General features: G+C 45.1%; 1 protein-coding gene across 12 annotated transcripts in view; it reads right to left on the reverse strand.

The window, feature by feature from the left end:
• LOC149371515 (uncharacterized) overlaps positions 1 to 19,785 on the reverse strand; it is a 67,606-nt gene that overhangs the window by 34,301 nt on the left and 13,520 nt on the right. For 9 of the 12 annotated variants that reach the window (XM_089565760.1, XM_089565759.1, XM_089565761.1 and 6 more), the window contains 3 exons: positions 16,764 to 16,977; positions 14,540 to 14,702; positions 7,974 to 8,132 (listed from right to left, as the gene is read on the reverse strand). In XM_089565760.1, the coding sequence (XP_089421886.1) occupies positions 7,974 to 8,132; positions 14,540 to 14,702; positions 16,764 to 16,918 (477 nt within the window). In that variant the 5' untranslated portion in view covers positions 16,919 to 16,977. Of the gene's footprint in view, positions 1 to 6,724; positions 6,838 to 7,973; positions 8,133 to 14,539; positions 14,703 to 16,763; positions 16,978 to 19,785 lie in introns of those variants that run through there. The other 3 variants (XM_089565764.1, XM_089565765.1, XM_089565766.1) reach the window with 3 other exon arrangements.

Here is a 19,785-nt window from a genome sequence, read left to right on the forward strand (position 1 = left end):
AGGTCATCTAATAAATCAGATTATACAAAATGAGGTCTTCTGTGACATGAAGTCAGTTACTAAAGTAATGAAGGCACAGCAGAGTGAAAAGCACAAGAGGCACCAAAAACGACAAAAGCAAATCATGGCGCACAATTTTATAACGCCATGATAGTGTCACGAGTTCGATTTCTCTGGCATGAAAAGCAAATCGGTTTGTCGAAATGAAAGTTTTTCAGCTAAAGAAAGTTTTCTGATAAAAAAATGTAAAAATAGAAGGGGCTTCGTTATTCAATTGCATTAAAAAAAATTAAATGGCTAGGATGCGACTTCACTGCCCTTTTAAAATGCTATGACCACTGAGCAGTTCCCACGCAACTAAGCTATGCATAAGTATGAGCCATTACAAGATGACTAATCAACTACAATGCATAACTTTTTTACTGGCTTGAGTGCGTACATTCAGTTATCGAAGACTGCCCTGTAAATTCTTGTAATTTTTTGCTCCAATACAGCGCTTACCAAATTACGCTCATAAACTCCTTCCCGGTCAAAAGTACTTTTGTCCAGAATTGTTGGGTACGAAGGTGCCGCCCGCCATAGTGGCGGGCAACAGTGGACTGGTAGGGTAGCGCTCTGCTGGTCACTACATAAAACGTGCTCTGTAATGAAGCTGCAGCAAAGGTACTTTGGAACTTGGAGGCTTTTTCACAACCCTCAGAGCAACTAGTTTTTCTTGGGGTGTGGGGGAAAGCATGGGGGAGCTTAATAAGAAGAAGAAGAAGAAGAAGAAGAAGACTTTATTTCCACCATGTACAGTACACAGATGGAGGACGACGGAAAAAAGCCGTCAATAGGCGGCTTGACGAGCCCGTCGCCCCACTTAATGAGCAGCGTTTGGTCAACAGCAAGAATTCATACAGTCAAACAAAATAAAATGAAAACACTTGATCAGTGCAGAACAGAAGTAAAACAGAGTGGTCCGAAAAATGAAATCCCTGGATAAGTAAAATCAGTTATTCATCCTCAGTAAACATAGATCTAAGCTTAGCAGTGGAGCAAATAAATAAATCAAAGTTAGTAGATACATAATGGTTTAACAGTGATGGTAAAGAATAACATAGGCGTTCCATGCCAGAGTTCAAACGGGCAAACGGGGTGCAACGATTTTCCAATATTCTCCATGTCCTGTAGCATAATATTGCTCATTTTTTTATAAATACGCCAGAGTACCAAGGTTGTGTATATTATGTCTTACTTCATATTTAAATCTAGTACTCAAACGGTAGAGATATAGTTTATTTTATGAGCCGTAATAACATGCGCTCTATGAAAAAAACCTGCAGTTGTTGCATTATAATCAGCGTTGTACACATGACGTAGGTACCGCTTCTGCATGACAAATTTTTTGTAGATTAGAGAATGTAGTTGTACCCCAGACAAGTTGGCAATAGTTAACATGTGAATAAAAGAGTGAATTATAAACCAATAGTTTAAGTTTTGTAGAAAGAATGTATCTGAGACGACCAATTATTCCAGTTATCCGAGCTAAATTCGTCACTAGTAAGTTCACATGAGTTTCCCAGGACATGTGAGCAGTAAATGTCACACCAAGGCTTTTGAAATGGCCAACAATGTCAACAGGACGAGAGTTAAAAATAATGTCGGCATGAGGAAGGAGTGGCTTATTCTTTGCCCGAAAGATAACCACTTTTGTTTTATTTGCATTAACCGTCATAGAATTATAGGACGACCATTGTTGTAGTTGACCTATTGTGTCATTGCAACTAGAGATAAGTTGATCGATATTATTACCAGAGAAAAATATGCTGGTGTCGTCTGCGTATATGATAAATTTTGCATCCTGGTTAATATTAACAATGTCATTTATATAAAGGTTAAAGAGCAAAGGCCCCAATATGCTGCCTTGTGGGACACCACAAGCCAGTGATAGGACTTGTGATTGAGAGTTACTAATTTGGACTACTTGTCGCCGGTGGGATAAATATGACCGTAGTAAATGTAACGCACATCCACGTACACCGTAAATATCCAACTTATTCAATAAAACTTCATGATTGACCAAGTCAAAAGCCTTGGAGAAGTCGACAAATAAGCCAACCACAATTTTCTTGTTCCCAAATTGTGTTAAAATATATTCTTTTTGGTGAAACAAGGCTAATTCAGTTGACATATTCTTCCAGAAACCAAATTGGTAAGGTGTTAATACATTGGAGGTTTCGATGAAATTCGAAACCCTGCAATGAATTATTTTCTCGAAAGCCTTTGAAAAAATCGGCAATATAGATACAGGCCGATAATTACCCAATTTGTTTCGATTCCCCTTTTTAAAGAGCACTACTACTTTTGCAACCTGCAGCTTTACTGGGAATATAGACGTAGTTAAACACATATTAAAGATATTCGCAAGAACTGGTGCAATTAGATCAGCGACGTATTTGACCGGTTTTATTTGAATTTCATCGATAACCCTACTGCTGCTGTTGTTTAAACTTCTAATTGTTGAAATCACTTCGTGCACTGTGACTGGCTGTAGAAATAAAGTTCTATCATTCCTCCTGTTCATATATTGACATGCGTTGTGGGAACTACCTGGTGTACACATATTTGTAAAAAAAGTGTTGAAAGCATCAGCCATCATCAACTCTTTCCTGTTCTACGAGCCCAGCCCAGCGTCCAATATGGTGCCACCATTCGACCTCTTTTTGAGAAGCTCTATAGTCACCACTTATTAAAAAAGGTCTAACCTTGTTACCAGTTATGGCCAACACAAAAACTCCAAGTTGAATTACAACCGATCTCCATAATGCCTTCGTCAGCAAAACAAGTGAAAAAGTGTGGCAGGCAAGAGCTGCCTCACACCTACTGCCGCAGGTTGCACAGACCATCGGCGAAACCGGTATTTTAAGTCCACATCTACGCCTCAATGAGCTTTTTTCTAATAGCGCGCCCCTCTAGCAGCTGCCGTTCGCAACTACAGACTGGGCCTTCGAAAAAAGGATGAGAGCAGAAGTGGTCATTACAAATCCCTTCACAAAGAACTCCTGGACTCACTTTAGGGAATAGTAAATAAGAGCAGCACTGGCTTCATCTAGCAACAGCAGGTGTGTGTGACCAGTCTGCAGACACGCCTGTTCCACAGCAAATTGTCAGTGCTGCGCTTAATCCACTTAATCCCTAGCTTATAACCAGACCGCAAGTTATCATTTGAGGTCAGCGCATGTAGGGCCATGTAGGCACCTGCGTGGGCACAGAAGATGCCAGCACTGCACTCATTGTCCCACAGTCTGAATATCCTGTCAAAAAAAAAAAAAAAATGCCATTGCTGCAAGAATATGTGCGCAGCGAACTTCTCCACTATTTTGAATGGAAACTCCTGCTAAAGCCATAGCGAGGAGGTTATGTACATGTGCAGGTCATTACTAAAAAAGGGGGGATTCTGAATCTCAGTGGGGGGCACTCCAGGCCTGTGATAATTCATCGCAAAATGCCGGTCATCGCATGAAGGGTGGAGCATAGTAAAGGTTCCACTTCACAAGTTCCAAGCCCTAATGACCATGCTCCACTCTGTAAAAGTTCAAGTCAGAAATTTAGAAAGTGCTATATCCTGTAACTGCCACGGCAAAAAGTGAAGCTGCAAAAAGATTCGTGTAATGACTGTAGGTTTTGAAATGATGCATTTATTTTCTATACAAGAAGTCATTAAAAGCACGAGTTCCAGAAATAAACACTTTGTAAAGAGGAAGGTGGGCCGCTGTGGCAGCCGCACCGCCAGCGCATGGAGCGAGATTGTTGCATTGACTGTCGGAGCTCGGACTGCTGTCTTTCAGGGGTGGAACTAACAAACCACGTCTTGGAGCATACCTAGGAGCAGGAAAAACTGCCTTTTGGAGCAGGTTTGGAGCAGGCAAAATGGAGTTATGGAGCAGTTTGGGAGCACCTAAAATGTGGATTTATCAATATTAAACTAGCACAAAGTGCACTTCACAGCAGTATAGACCTTACACGTACACAACAAACCATTCGATCTATAAAACTTGCAAGATGTGTTGCCACTCCTAGCTACTTCCTCCTTAAAATACATTGTGCATTCATAATACTTAACTCTACCAAAGTATCCCCAGCAGTTCTATCAAGCACTCCAGCTTGAACTATGATGGTAGCACTGACAGCCCACAGAAATGCCTGACACAGCCTGTCCTCTAGTTTTCTGTACGCTGTCTTAATACTACATTCACCATTTAAACATTACGTCTGACCAACTGGTCCCTCGATACACATAACACAGTAGCTGCCTGGAAATAATGCTACCATGTAGAAACAACTGGAATGAGCAGCCTAAAGTCTAGCATATGCACACAACACACTGCTGGTGTCTGGCTGTATATATAGACAAGCTCTGTAGGGATATGTTTGCAAATTCCTTTATAGCACGTTACCAAATATTAATAAACCGGGATAAATAACAGAGGAACAGATGAAGAGAGGAGATTTTTTGCCCACTGTCAACCACTGCACAAAGTCAATATTAAATTGTCTACTTGTGTTGCATCAGAGCAGAATCAACTTCCTCCAGACATTTAAGGATGTTTGGTAGACTGCCGTTTGCTTCCTCCAAAAGCACAAACCGCAGTCGTGGCACAGTAGTTTAAGCGCCCGACTCAGCTGCGGGAGACGGTTGGTTCGAAACCCACTGCCAGACACCCACCGGTAAAAATGGGTACAAGCGACCCCGGCCTGGCGCCCGGCATTCTTAAGGGGCGTGCGTTTGGGAGAGGCTCTGTAAACCCCGCTGCGACCCTCGCGGGCCAAGCCCAGTTTCGAACGACCTGCAGCCTGCAAAAGTTGTTACCCTTCGGCCAACGCGGTTCGAGCGCACGCCCTAGCGCAACGACCTTTCCCTCATACGTCAGAAGAAATCAGCCCTTCCGCAGGGAAAAACTGCCTCAGCACCTGCACACTGTCGCCTGCACTGATCCGCTCGCTCACAGCATCAGCAGCATGCTGGGGCGCCCCGGCGCACCGCTGCACTGTAGGCGGTGCGCGATTACGCGGGCTAGCTTCTAGCCCGACGTTTCTGTCGTACACTTCTTTCTTGAACACTGCGGCAATACGCAGTTTCTAGACTGACGAAAACGAAGATTGATAAAAGTGTTTGGAAACAAGCACCGCAGTGCACGTGGGTTGTAATTTCGCCCCTTCATAGCGTCACCACTGCTTGGTTCGCTCCTGTCAGTTTAACAGCACTGAATAAAGCAAAATGGCATTTACTTTTTGTCTTTTCTCAATTTTCTGCGTCTCCGCGCAAAATCACAGTTGCCGCCGTTCACTGCACATGTATGATGCGACACGCTACGCTGCTATGCACGCAGACAGGCACGGATGCGCCTCTGCCACGCTAGCTGGCGCCACTGGGCGCTGATGCGAGCTTCAGGCCTCCGTTCAGCCAAGCCGTAGCCAAGGAAAACACTCACAGGCAAACAGAAACCGAAACTCTTTTTTTTTCTGCGCGCACAGTTTTCTGCGCGGCGCAGAGTGGCACCAGGAGCTATTTATGGCGCAATTTGCCGTCTATGAAGCAGGATGGCGCAGGGAAATCCTTATGGCGCGCCATGACGCAAATGGCGCAGCAATTCCACCCCTGGTCTTTGCTAGCAATCGTCAGGCTGTCTTCCTAGGAAAAATCTATTACAACTTCATAAAAGCTAGCTCATTTTATTTTTCCACGTTTCTTGGATTGGTAAGCAAACTACTCGTGTGGGAAAGCTGCCGAACATACTCGACGACTACTCACTGGATAGATCTCTTCCCTGATGGAATTTCTCACAAAACGTTTAAGGTAAAATGAATAACATGAAAGTTAAATTTGCCCTGCTCTACTCTCAAAGCTTTCTATTCAACCAACAGCACAGAAGGCAACAAATACATAATGCACATACAATATGCCCTTTCTACTTTTGAGCGTAAAGAGCCAAAGAAAGAAAAGTGAATGAGTTACAGCCTTGATATCCTACCATGCCTGCTTCTCTCGCATTCAATTTCCTACAAAACCAGGGGAAGCAGTCCGCAAACCCTAGATTTGCATGTGCAGTAAATGGCGTAGTATGTGAAGATGCACTCTGTAGATTTTACGGCACCAATACTCTGACAACTTTTTTTGCGGCAATGGAGTGAAAGCTATGGGGCCGAAACATGCACCCCTCTTCCTATGCAGCGGAATATCGTCTCTGCTTTCAGTTATTAGCTTCCTCTTAAAATGCAGTATGCTGTCAGTATTCGTTACTTAAAGGGACAGTGAGGAGAGCTCATATTTTTTTTATAGCAAAATTCGATAGTTCGGCATTTCATGGCTTTGTTGCTACTTGGCCGGCAGCGAAAGATGCATTTATTTCTAAGAAATTTGGATTCGAAGTTGAAAAAGTTTTTCCCGCTGCTCTGATTTAAACTTGGGATTCTCTTATTATGACACAGGACTAAGTGACATGAAACATGACGTGCACATGACTTAACACAGACTCCGTGATTTCTGGCAGCAAGCAGAGCGGCCTAGCAGCAGCTGAAAAGAAAGCGACCGCCGGCCGCATGTTGAAGGCATCTATCGGCTATTGCGGCCGTCACTACCGTCGCTTCGTTTACGTTTGCACTGGCGTTTTGCCAGCGTTACGATGGATCCCGTTCTCGAAGTCGTCAACGCAGTTCTTGTAAATAGACACCTTTAGCATACCTTGTACCTTGTTACCGTTAGCGGAATACCGGGAGCCCGCCTACCGCCGGTGGGCAGGCGCTGGTTGGTCCCAATGCTGCAGGCGCGCATAGCTGCCGGATACGTGGCCCCATCTGGCGACGTCAAGGAGATTTGCGCATGTATTGGCTGCGCCTCAGTGATTCATGCCTTCTCGTGTCCCAGCGTTGCTAGAACCATTGGGTCTAGCAACACTGTTTTGTCTTATGATGTCATCACGCTTGTACTTGCGAGTTTGGCCTGTGGCGGCAATACCTGTATTTTGGTCCTTGCTCTTTTCTATGTTACAAGAGCTTTGTTGTCAGTATGAGTGGCGTTTTTGTAATCAGGAGCTGGTATTCTGTCAATACAAGCCAACTTCAATTTCTTCTCAGTGCCCCTGTAAGGCATATTTTTTCACACATTTTTTTTACATAGCTGTCAATATTCGTTACTTAAGGTATATTTTTTTTACACATTTTTTTTACACTGCTGTCAATATTCAACTGTCAAAGTCAAGGAAAAAAAAACAGTTTTGATACGGCGAGCTCAGCTGATGGCAGCATCCAGTGGAGCCCTGGAATAGGGGCAACCGACCGTTGTGGATGGACTCATCTGACCGCATAAAAAAACACTTGTGCTAGAGCCAAATAAATTTATCCTATCCTATCCTATCTTGACTACAACGAATTCACTAGGCACATCTAGTTACAAGAAGCTTCTACAGATGGCGCCAGTTGCTCCAACAAGGTAGTGAAGGTACCGTGGAGAGAGCAACACGCCAGGCGGCCAGGTGGATGCACCGTCGTGCAGCCAAGCTACCAAGAGCCGCACTTCTAGAATTTACAGAAAACAAGAATTCTACGGTTAAATTTTCAAGCAATAGTCTAAGAAAACTACTTTATATTCCCACGCAGTCTGAGGCTATATCTGCTCCCAAGGCGCCCAGTTGGCACCCACATGAACGCGGCCCTCACCCGCATATATATGGCATTTGGAAGAATGACGCTAGTTGCGGATGATCCACCACTGTAGCCTTCCCTCCATTGCCAAGGAAAGCTGCCGCTGAGTACCGCAGGGTGCATCCCATTCGGGGTGCACAAAACATTCCAGTGCAGGGTGCTGCAGAACATATGCACCCCACCGTGTGCTGCAGAGAGGGCCCCCCGAAGAGTACTTACGCACACAGACGCGGAGCCAGTCCCGCAGACCAGCAGCGGCAGCAGTGGCAGAGAGGAGGACACAGACTTGCCTTGCTTATGGCCGGCACGAGCATGGGCATCTCTGGCGAGCGGGGACCCCAGCGCTTGGCAGCACTGCGCACAGACCGGCGCTCTGGCGAGGGTTCCAGGCAGGGCATCTGCCAGTCGTCTTCCAGGCCAGCACCACCTGCCATGGCGGCACCGCTCTCCTGGGTGCCCCACACGCACAACACGCACACGGTGGAGGAACGACAACCCCCATGCCAACAGGCACCCCCCACCCACCCTGACCACCACCACCACCACCGCCATGCACCGCTGCCACAGCCCCCCACACCTGCATGCACACGTGTGGGAGCCCTCACCACTCATGCTACTATACTCCCTCTCCTTCAAGTTCCAAGATATACAGCAGAGCCATGAAGAGAGAACCCCTGTTCCTCAAAGCACTTCACCACGGACTGCATTGCATCAGTGAAAGAAAAGCAGTGCCAGCCTCCTCAAATCAGCACATAAAATGTGCAAGGGAGCTCCAGCATGCCTGCTCGCTTTTGACAGTAACAGTTACTCAGTTAGGTCAATGACATTTAGGACTATACACCGGCCAGTCAGACAGATTTTGTTCAACCCCATACAGTAAACCCATTATACGCACTCATTTTAACTCTTTCGCTACCACGCCAAAGGCCATCAGTCATACATGACCAACATTCTGAGCCTGCCGCCAAAAATTCAAGTCGGCCCTCTTGGAAAAGCTGCGTCATCTAGTTTGCTTCCATAACACCATCTCTTCGGTTTCGGTTTTGCTTTTTTCATTTTCTAACACAAGGAGGTGATATGAAAAACGAAACTTTGACTGGACAGCCTTTTTGCTTTTCTAACACAAGGAGGTGATATGAAAAACGAAACTTTGACTGGACAGCCTTTTTGCTTTTCTAACACAAGGAGGTGATATGAAAAACGAAACTTTGACTGGACAGCCTTTTTGCTTTTCTAACACAAGGAGGTGATATGAAAAACGAAACTTTACTGGACAGCCTTTTTGCTGTGTGCTCCTCAACGGCAAAAGACTGCACTGAGCACATTTCTCGGTTCTTATGCTGTCTTTTTTTTTTTTACAGCAGCAGTGGCGAGTTAGACAACCATGTGGAATGATCTGATTTCAGTTCCAGTTGTGAGACCACGAAAAATGAAACCTTGACCGGACGTAGTCCTCTGGTCAGCGATCATGGCCTCCTTTTTGTCGCATGCTCTCCAAAGGCGAAAGGCTGCACTGAGCACTTTTGTCAGTTTTTATGCTATCTTATTTTTTTAGAGCAGCAATGGTGAGTTAGACAACCATGTGGAATGGTTGGATTTCAGCTGCGATAGCGAGACTCCTTCTCGGAGACCTGAGAAATTAGCGCGTGCTCACAAGTGTTTCATATTACCGTTCACATTATATCTGATGTAGTGCACTTGATTTCTAAATGATGGGAGTGGTTATACTTGGTGCTTCAGTGTCTTCGCAACATAATCGCAAGATATTTTACCAAATACACCAGCAGTATTTTGATTATATGATGTCAAGGAAGGCCGCACCCCCATTCACCCATAAAACCCAATCGAGATCTACTGAAACAAAAATGTAGAAAAAAAGGAATTACAAGCTCTGCTATAAAAAAACAGGAGAACTCAGAACAAGTGCAATGTGTAGCACATCTCATACCTACCTCCCCTTCATGCCCTCATGCGACTGTTTTCTCTAGTGGCACAGCAGTCATATTCCCTACCATGAAAGTGGTGTGTATTATGCATGCAGATGAAAATAGCAAGAATGGTAGCAAAGAACATGTGCAACGTTTTGCATATTTAAATTTTTTTGCAATCAACTTCTCGCTCAGTGCAGTGGCTTATTTTTTGTTCTACTTGTATTCTTTTTTTTTGTATGCGTTACCGGCATATTTCATTAAATGATTTTCTAAAAGTTTTGCACACACAACTGTGGCATTTTTTTTTCATTCGGAAGTGTACCCAATAAGATAAATTTTGATGTATTACAATGCGCAGCGCATTTAGCACTTCGCGAAATAATTTTTATTTTAGAACACTCAAAATCGGTCATTTTTTTCACGGTAGCGAAAGAGTTAAAGATGAGCTGTGACAAGACCATAAGTGGACCTCAGTTGAATATAAAAGAGGTACTAGAAACTTAGTTGAAGATTACAAAGTAACAAGGGAAGTGTGGCATATCTTGGAACGTCACAGATGAGGATGGAAATGTTCCTGTTGCAAATATCCCTCTCATAAGAACATTTCAACGATGGTTCAAGAAGAGGAAACTCGTTCAAAAGTGATGAACTTGATCCTCCACCAAACCATCTTCCTAGTGATGTCATGCCATTCTTATAAGTATGCACACATCTACAGCTTTAGCCCAATGACCCTAAGGCTTTGTTCCAAACTACTTGAAGCCATTTTCAAGAAACACTGTGGAGGCAAGTGTGGAGCAGACCTAGACAGAAATGACGACAAATATAGAACTCGTAACACAAGGACAAAACCAAGAGGACACCGCATGCACTAACTTTCAGCTCAGTTTTCAAGTTGAAAGTCAGCACATGTGGTGTCACCTTCACTTCATTTCGTGTTACGAGTGCTACATGAGTGCCCAAACAGCGACCCTTATCTAGTGAGAAAGCTTTTTCAGCAGCAAATGAACTAGTGTAAACGACTATAGCCTTTTGTGCAGCTCTTAGCAACTCGGTGACACCAAAATATGGACATACTGGTAAATAATGAAAGCATGGAACTCTGCTCACAGAAGGATCTTTCACATTACAAATAGTGCTCTAGAATAAGTGTTGTGTTCAACTGTGTGCACTTCTTGTTTTGATCAAGGCAGCCTGAATTGGTTGACACGAAGCATTATGACATGAGTAACCTTGGTAACGTTGCTAATAGGCCTGTGTGAATACTCAAAATTTATTCAGTCAAATAGTAAAGTGTTCAATGTTCGATTCAAACCGAATGCTTGATATTCGGAATCTCGAAGTATCCGCCTCAAGCGAATAACGTTTCAGGAACTCTTGCTTCATGTGGTTTTAGTCCAGCACACCTCCTCTGGGATAGCGCCCCGGCATGCGTGCAAACAAAGCCCTGACATGCACTGCGTGCCTGTGCTTCCCCACATACGCCAGAGCCGGTGTATGCCGGAGTTGGCGCACGCCGGAGTTGGTGTAGTATGCCAGAGTTGGTGTAGTATGCCAGAGTTGGTGTAGTATGCCAGAGTTGGTGTAGTACGCCAGAGTCGGTGTAGTACGCCAGAGTCGGTGTAGTATACCAGAGTTGGAGAAGTATGCCAGAGTCGGTGTATGCTAGAGTCGGTGTGCGCCAGAGTTTGTGTATGCCAGAGTTTGTGTACGCCAGAGTTTGTGTATGCCAGAGTTTGTGTACGCCAGAGTTTGTGTATGCCGGAGCTGGTGTATGCCAGAGCTGGAGAGCTTGCTGACGGCAACAGATGCGAGTAAGTGTACACACTGCACCCAGATCTGTGCCTGCCAGGTGTCTGCGGCCACACTAATCGCAGTGCTATGCAACATAACTGGCACAGGGGCGTGCATCAGTAGAGAGATTTAGCATAGCACAATCCACTTCCGTGTGTCGCCAGTGTGCACGTTCTGAGTGTTCCCGACGAGGCAGGCATGCAAACAGCTGGTCACCTAGCAGCATCCTCAGGGCGATCGGCATGTGTGCTGTGGCCCCCCATGGAAGCAGATCACGAGAGCGGCCATGGATCGCGCTATGCGAAATCTATCTAATCGGAGGGCATACGGCTCCCTTGGCTTCCACGGCACGAGTCTCAGCTGACTGTAGATGCCGCAGCTGCTCTTCTCCGCGTGAAATTCGCAAATCAAGCGCAATGCCGCAAGTACAAGGCATATGAAGAAGGGTGCCCCTTTCCAACTCTTGACACGCGGGGAGGTGCTGGGTGCTGGGTGCTAGGCACGTGATGCGTATGCCTGAAGTCTTCACTTAAGCAATAGCTGTGCAAAGATGCAATCGTAATTTAGACTAGCAGTCGGGGGTGTCAGTTAGGTCTCGCACCCCACAAATATGTTGGGTCCGCATGTAGGCCAACTGCCCCCAATTTCCGATGGCCATTTTTGCAAAATATCGACACAGCTTCAAAGACTTGTTTGAAAGCTTCAATGCATTCTCCCTTTCTTTTCATGTAATGGCCTTGTGTGTTCGAAAAATATATGGCTTCGAAAATTCTTTGTGCCATTCAACTTTTTTTGTCCGCCTCGAAGTCGAAATATTCCCTTTGAAATTATTTGCAGAAAATTATTCACTTTGAATTCACTTCGAACCAAGAAACCACTATTCGCACATGCCTGGTAGCTACTTTTGTTGTGTAAGTCGTCATCAAAAACAGCCTGCAATCCTCAAGGCTGCGTTCAATTGCTTCGACACACAAAGTCACTATCAGAGATGTACGAAAGGCTCACAACTAGCCACAAGCCCCAGGTAAGGCATGGATGGTTTAGTGCAGCATACACCACACAACCAGAGTAAACAGGCGACTGTACAAGGGCTCTTTAAGCCTACAAGTAAGAGGTTGATATGCTCCTTCTGAGTGTGAGGGCACCTCATTTTGTTCATGGCTTTGCTGCCCCTCCGCTCGAGATTCTAATCTGAGGATTAAAAGTTAACTTGTTTTCGAACAGAAGGCAGAGGAATCTGCTCCATTCAGACTGCGATAACTCATATTTTTGTGCATAAAATTCATGGTGGAAGCACCCTTCCCCTATTTGAACTAAAGTTTTTCCTATATGCTCATGCTGTTAGTAGTTTATGGTCAACAGTCTCTACCTTTTGAGCAATAACATATAGCACGATGGCTATGTGGTCTGCAGGTCGCTAACATACGGGTAGTGTGCAGCACTACTAATACAACAGAAGCCCACTGTCAAGTACTTTGGACTACTGCAAGAAAATGTACCAACTGAGAAAAACAGCATGAAAAAATTGTACACTGCTATCTTCTTTTCTTTTTTTCCGGGGAAGTGTGCCATGCTTCCCTGGAATACGCAAGGCTTTATGGCTTTTACAATTGTTCCACAAGATTGTTCCGCACGTCAAAACTCGTGTAAGGGCCATATTTTTTTTTTTTAATTTGGGGGTGAATTTTGAAGGTAGATCCCATACATGAATTTAAAAAAATGTATAACCTTATTTTTTTTTTTCAATTATCTTGTCCAAAACGAGAGGGTGCAGGCCGTACATGAGTGCAGGCCTTTATGAGGAGTTTTCCCCTCCTTGCACAATAATTAGCGGCCAAAGGGGTTAATCCTACACAATCGTGTACTGGATTCTAGAAATTGCGTCTTTCAAACTGCAGTAAAAAAGAAAAATGTGAACGAACAAAATCATCGAAGCCAACCCCCCCCCCCCCCCCCCCAACTGCATCTTGTGCATTGCAGCTCACACGCCATCTTGCATAGTTTAAGTTTTGCACACTGCCTGTAAGCATGCGAGGAGTCTCAGTTACGCAGTCTGCAGGAAGACTCCAAACACTGCAGCAGTCAAGCGCTGGTGTTGTGTGCAAAGTCTGGCTTTTGCTGGCATAGCATCACCATGCAGCCTAGCGCCGCCATGTTTAGCACGTGCTAAACATAGGCTGCAAAAATGCCGGCACAGGGCAAAGCACTATGGTGTGAGGTGGCAATCATGATGTAGCATGCAGGAACGCTGCTACAATCGTGACGTAACAGCAGAGTTTGTATTGCATGGTTTCATATGGGAGCTATAGCAAAACTGGCGCACAAAAACGCAGCAGTTGGCAAAATGCAGCACCCAGAAATGTAATAGAGGGGTTCTACTGTAATTACACAGGTTAAAAGGTTGATTTTCAATATAACCAGTGTCACACTAGGAACACTACCTTAAGGTAAAGTCCATTCTGCTGAATGAGCAAGCATAAAAGTGTGAACCGTAGACATACTTCAAACGTGGTCAGACAAATTTTTACACATGCGAGTGTGTGCACTGCGATTCCAGCAATTTGAAAATCCTGAAGAATTCCATGCTTCCAAGTAGTACCATAGGCTTTTGCAGCATTGAAGATAACAGCCAAGGTCTGAAACCTACACCGGTATTTGAATTCACATGTTACCTCAAGAAAATTACTTTACAAGCTGTCTTTGTGACATCAAGAGCCTGGGAATGGGTTCAACGCAGTTCTTACTTATCCCCCACCCCTCCTTTGTAGGTGCTGGCGGCGGTGGTGCTAATGTACAGGTGGGATTAGCCTTACAGTGGCCTGTCGGTAATTGCTCCACCTGCCCTGCTTCTATGCTGCTGATACATAATCGGTGGATGCCAACTTGCCAAATTAATTTGCAGCAAGTCCATTACAGTCTAATAAATTACAAAAATTTGCCCCCAGAGAATCATAAATCAGAGCAGATCAGTGACTTCCTCTCAAAAGGCTCACATGGGCTAACGGTGAGTGCAAAGTGAGCAGGTCACATTAGGGCTGCCTATGGCATCTAGAGTGTCATTCACAGCTTGACAGCACGTCAAAAGCAGGCCACCCTGCCAAGTGCAGCTAGGCATGGTAAGAGGTACTCACCTTAGCCTGTGAGCCAGGATTTGAGTGCTTTGTCACCAATCCAGTCATTCCTTGCTGATCACTCTTGTCACAACCATCAGCACCAGCAGACACGCTGTGCTCAGCTATCGGTGCCTGGAGGCCCGGGGCAGCGGAGGGCTCACTCGGAACAGCTGCTACCTTGCTGCAAGACACCGCGAGCTGTTGAGGGGCCAAGTCCACAGCTAACAAGACGTGGCAGAGGCACTGAGGCCACAGCATTACATCAGTCAGAACAATAACTGCTCCAGCTGCTGCCATAAAGGCACACCACAGGGGGTCTTCGGGGTTTATTCCGAGGTATCAGAGCTTGGAGAGTTTGGCTAGCCGATGTGCCACATGCATCTGTGACTTGTTACATAAACATCGCCCCTTGTACAAACATATTCTAAAACAGTCACTTTATACCAGCTGTACATGCATGTACAGCTTAGATGGTTCCAAATATGCTGACAGGCGATCACCACATGCATGATGGCTTATGCAGTGCCAGGCACTCAGCACACTTCTCCAGTTTCATCAAACAGAAAGGACTTGGCCAAAGCCTTTTTGTTGCGACTAATCTCTTTCTTGCAGCAAATTCCACAGATTAATCCGGAGCAAATGAAAGCACATGTTCATTTCTGATGTCGTGCCAGAATGCACCACCACTTAGTGCATTCAGAGCACTAGCAAAATATGCTGCAGCCACCCAAATTCATCCTTAGATCGTCCTGATACTAAACAGGGTGCTCATCTGTCTAGATGTTTCTCACACCTACACACTGCTTTGCAACGACCAGCCACCAAACACCACCAGTAGCCTTCCACTCCTGCACAAACAGCAGGGCCACAGCTCTTGGCCAGGACACATATCACTCATACAACGAGAAAGCCTGCAAGAAATGCCACGTTGCGATTGATTTTCCAACTGCACACCTTATTGAGCAGCATCCAACACTGCAGGTCGAGCAATGGTAACTCGCAATATTGAAGACATGCCCCCTTTGAAATAACCACCGGTTTATCTGATCTCATCACAGCGGTGGTCAAGGTACAATGAAATTGTTGCAGTAGCACAATATGTTCAAATCATTTATTCATTATGCAGGGGTTACAGGGGTTACAACAGGGGTTACATGAGGAGTGGGTGCCTTCAGAGAGACATAAGTTCAATGCAGCCAGGAAATGCACAGCATTTACTAGGACATGCAGGTTTTTTCACGTGTTGAGCTTTCAGTTTGAAAAGGCAGTTTATACAAGTGCACCAACATCCACGCTTTCTACAGCATTCCACATATGCCCTTTAGTTCATGTTTGCAACATGTGCTTGTTTTCCATGACCTGCAATGTAGACCTGCTCGATGGTGCCAGACGCTGAACAATAAAAGCCACAGACAAGCCGTTAACAGTTGATGAAAATGGGCGTTTCCAGAGACCTGAGTGCATATTTTCCCATCGTGCGATACTCAGTAGCACTCAGTATGACCAGCAACAATGTGCGGCCAAACTAGACTTAAAGGGGTCATGACATGGTCTAGCAACAAATCGTGCTTTGACGTTGAAGCGACTAGCCCCGACATTATTATGCGTATTTGCGTATTATGCGCATTTTAGCTAGACAATGTAACTTGAAGTTATCGGCTCTAAGCCCCTCCTCCTGGCAGCGATGGCCATTTTGAAGCAGCCTGAGTGATGTCAGACTGGCAGCGTCTGCTACAAAACTGAATACGAAAGCCTACTCGAGTCCAACCGTGGTACATTGTGGTGAAGTCGCGGAGACAGGGCAGAAGCTGCACAGGAAAGGGAAGGACAGCAGTCTTTATTGCCTTTGTATTCCTCCAAATTCTCCCATTCAGTTTAGTTGTTCACTCGGGAGCAGAGCAAGTCTATGTCGGCAAGAGTGTACCAGTGTTGCCAGACTTCCACACGGTTTAGGACTAATTTTAAAAATTCAATTACAAATTACTCGCAGCACCAGATGAGCTCATATTTTGTCCAGTTGTCCCGAGAGGGATAGTGAACAACATGCAATAAACAACTTGAGTCTGAAAAATGGTGTCATGACCCCTTTAATGAAGTCAGTGGGCTAGCATGCTTCAAATCACAATGAGTGCGAATACCTTCTGTCAGCTAACACCGAAACAGGCTGATATCTGGCAATTACTTCAACACAGCTACATGGTTCTCTGCATGGAAGCAGCGCATTTCTGGCACACAGACTCACCCAAGGTTCTGGTGCAATGAGACGACTGCAGAAGTCAAGCCGGCTGTGAGCCCAAACAAATCTGGGCAGCTGGACTCTACGTACTTCCACGAGTGCCAGCTAGAGGCGCATGGGAAGCTGCTGTCCAGAGGCGAGCACACCAGCGCTGGCTGCATCGCCCAGCACCTGCTGGGCGCCTTCTCCTGCTCTTCTGCAGCTGTCACTGGCCTGCACACTGTGACAATGCTGGCACTGACACAAACTGTCACGCAACTGCAAACTCAACTTCTGAATATTTTATTACAGTGGTGCAGTCGAACATTTCTCTCCCCCTTTGCTTTGACACAGAAACCTCATTCTTTAACCAAGAGACTTAAGACCGAGTTGTGTATTTCGCGCAAAAATGGTTGCATTTGTGATACCCGGACAAGTGGGTCAACAGGATATGGTCGCACAACCGGCGTACATTTTTTTTTTTTGCCTTTTTTTTCACTCTTCTGGTTCTAATATTTAAACAACTTTCTAAATACAGAAAACTCCAAGCCAAGCCTCAAATCATCAGGGTGTTGTTATTCAGGAACAATACCCATGGTACCACCTTTGAACTACAAAATTGTCACAAATTTCACAATGAAGTCACAAAATTGTCACCGTTCATAATGTGGGAAAGCAACGTGGGTCGGGAGCAGCTCAATGTGAAGCCCCCGCTATATTTTTCCCATGAGAGTCCCATTTCTGGCAAAACCTACATGCTAGGCCTCGCAAAAGGTGATGCACAAATCTAGACTCGTCTCACGAAGAATTCTACTCCCTTCAAGTCAGAAATACTGCCAACATCACCAATGGCATTAGGGCGCTATAGCATAAAGCTCTAGATTTCTTGCCCTACCCAAGATTTGATTTTCATATTTATTAGAACATAATGAACAGCGACCAAAGCAGTCTGAATGGGTACACAATAAGGATCATGGGCATTAACAGCACCTCAAACTGGTGTGGTTTAGTTTATGGGGTTTAGCGTCCCAAAGCGGCTCAGGCTATGGAGACTGCTTAGTGAAGGGCTCCGGAAATTTCGACCACCTGGGGTTTATTGACGTGCACTGACATCACACAGTACACGGGCCTCTAAAATTTCGCTTCCATCGAAATTTAAACTGGGTTAGTTGGTTATTATTCGTTATGCTAATATTTATTATTCATTTATTATTATTCATTACATTTATTATTATTATTATTATTATTCCTTATTATTATTCGTTACTGCCGCAACTGTGGGAAAAAAGACCATAAAAAGAAACAGAAAAAGTGCCGCCCCTTGGTCACAAAAACTAAAATTTTGTTTCGCCACCGGGATAAAATGACCAGGGAAATATTGGAAGCTTATTTAATCACAAAGAAGCAGTCACAGTATGTCAGCCAGCCTTCATTGGCATTAGGTGATAAAGAGGTTTAATTTTTAGATAATTCTTGACTTTTCCACTTGAGTTTTTAGGGGGCCTTTGAGCGGACGTCGCCACGTGTCGCATGAGTTGCGATTGTTTTGTTCTTGATTTTGCTGGACCAATGCTTTTTGCTCTGTTTTTCCACGTGATTTTTATGTACATATGTTTGCTCCTTTCAATAAAAAAGTTAGTTTCGAGTCAGCACTCGTCTGTGTAATCTTCTTGCTTCGTCCTTCGTCTTCTTCGCGCTGTACTTCCCTGATGAGGATATTATTAACAACATTTTCAATGGTATGTGCAAATAACTCCACTGTATTCCTTGCCGCATAAAAAAAAAAAACATGAAAGCCACCAAAATTCACTCGATGAAGTTATAGCCAGAACAGCATAAATGATTTCCACAACGCTCCATCAGCTGCCCCACTGAGGTCAGTTACCTTTCACTTTTTAGCATAACTTTCTATTTAACCCGTCTTGTCCGCAGCAATTTCTTTTACTAAGCATGCCCAAGTGTCCAGACACATTTTGAGACAAACACTACAAAAAAAAAAGAATATGCACTCATCAAAGCTTGACCTTTCTTTATTTCAACTACAACCATCTCACCCCACTTGTAATTGTTTCAACATCACCTTACACACAGCACAGAGGGCACGAGGCACAGTGGGGCTACATTTCACATCACGCTGCTCAAACACAAGGTCTGTTCGATTTGGCTGTATTTGGTGCACCAGTTCAAGAAGTGCTGCACATTCGTTTTGCCAGTGCAGAGCGCATCTGCTGCTGCACTTCCTTATTAATTTTGCACAAGTGTCTGCCTAGTGCAGCACGAGTTATTGGTTGGATTGCACACTCTCAAACAGAAGTACAGCTGGAGTGCAGCAAGGTGGCAGCGCCCATGTGTAGGTAGGAGAAGACAAGACCGTAGTCTTCATGAAATGGTGACCGTTGTTTCTTGAACGGAGGAGGTGGGCAGCTGTCCATGGACTTAGGACTGTGAACCCAAGCAGTCAAGCTTAGCCCTGCGGGCAGCATTTCAGCGCACATTCATCGATGGTGTGTAATACATGCAAAATACACGCAATGACTTCTTTCAGGAATGCAACAATTTCCCGGGGCTGGCTCACGGCAACACTTTATGGCGATTTGTTGTCTGAAAAATCTTCACGCAGTTCAGGATGTTAGTGACCGCTGATATGGGCGGCACAGAGCTGGCTGGAATTTGCTGATGACACCAAGGCTAGCAAGCAGCTGACCAGGCCTGCATTCACGCATTCATTTTGAGAGCAGCCAGTGCCATGCTGCCCCTGAACTGCTGAACTGGTGCTGCAGGCAGAGCTTTACGAAAATGGTACAGCGAGTGCAGCAAAATTGAACAGACCTATAAACGGAACTCTCATATAAAGTGCTCGTGAAACAAACGCGAGACTATCACTACAATCTGGCAACGGTTTGGTTTACGGAGTTTTACATCGCAAAGCGACTAAGGCTACGGGGGACGCCGTAGTGAAGGGCTCCGGAAATTTTGACCACCTGGGATTCTTTAACATGCACTGACTTCGCACAGTACACGGGCCTCTCGAATTTCACCTCCATCAAAG

Source organism: Amblyomma mixtum, chromosome 1 (assembly GCF_055824585.1).
Source record: "Amblyomma mixtum isolate Tamu chromosome 1, ASM5582458v1, whole genome shotgun sequence".
NCBI lineage: Eukaryota > Metazoa > Arthropoda > Arachnida > Ixodida > Ixodidae > Amblyomma > Amblyomma mixtum.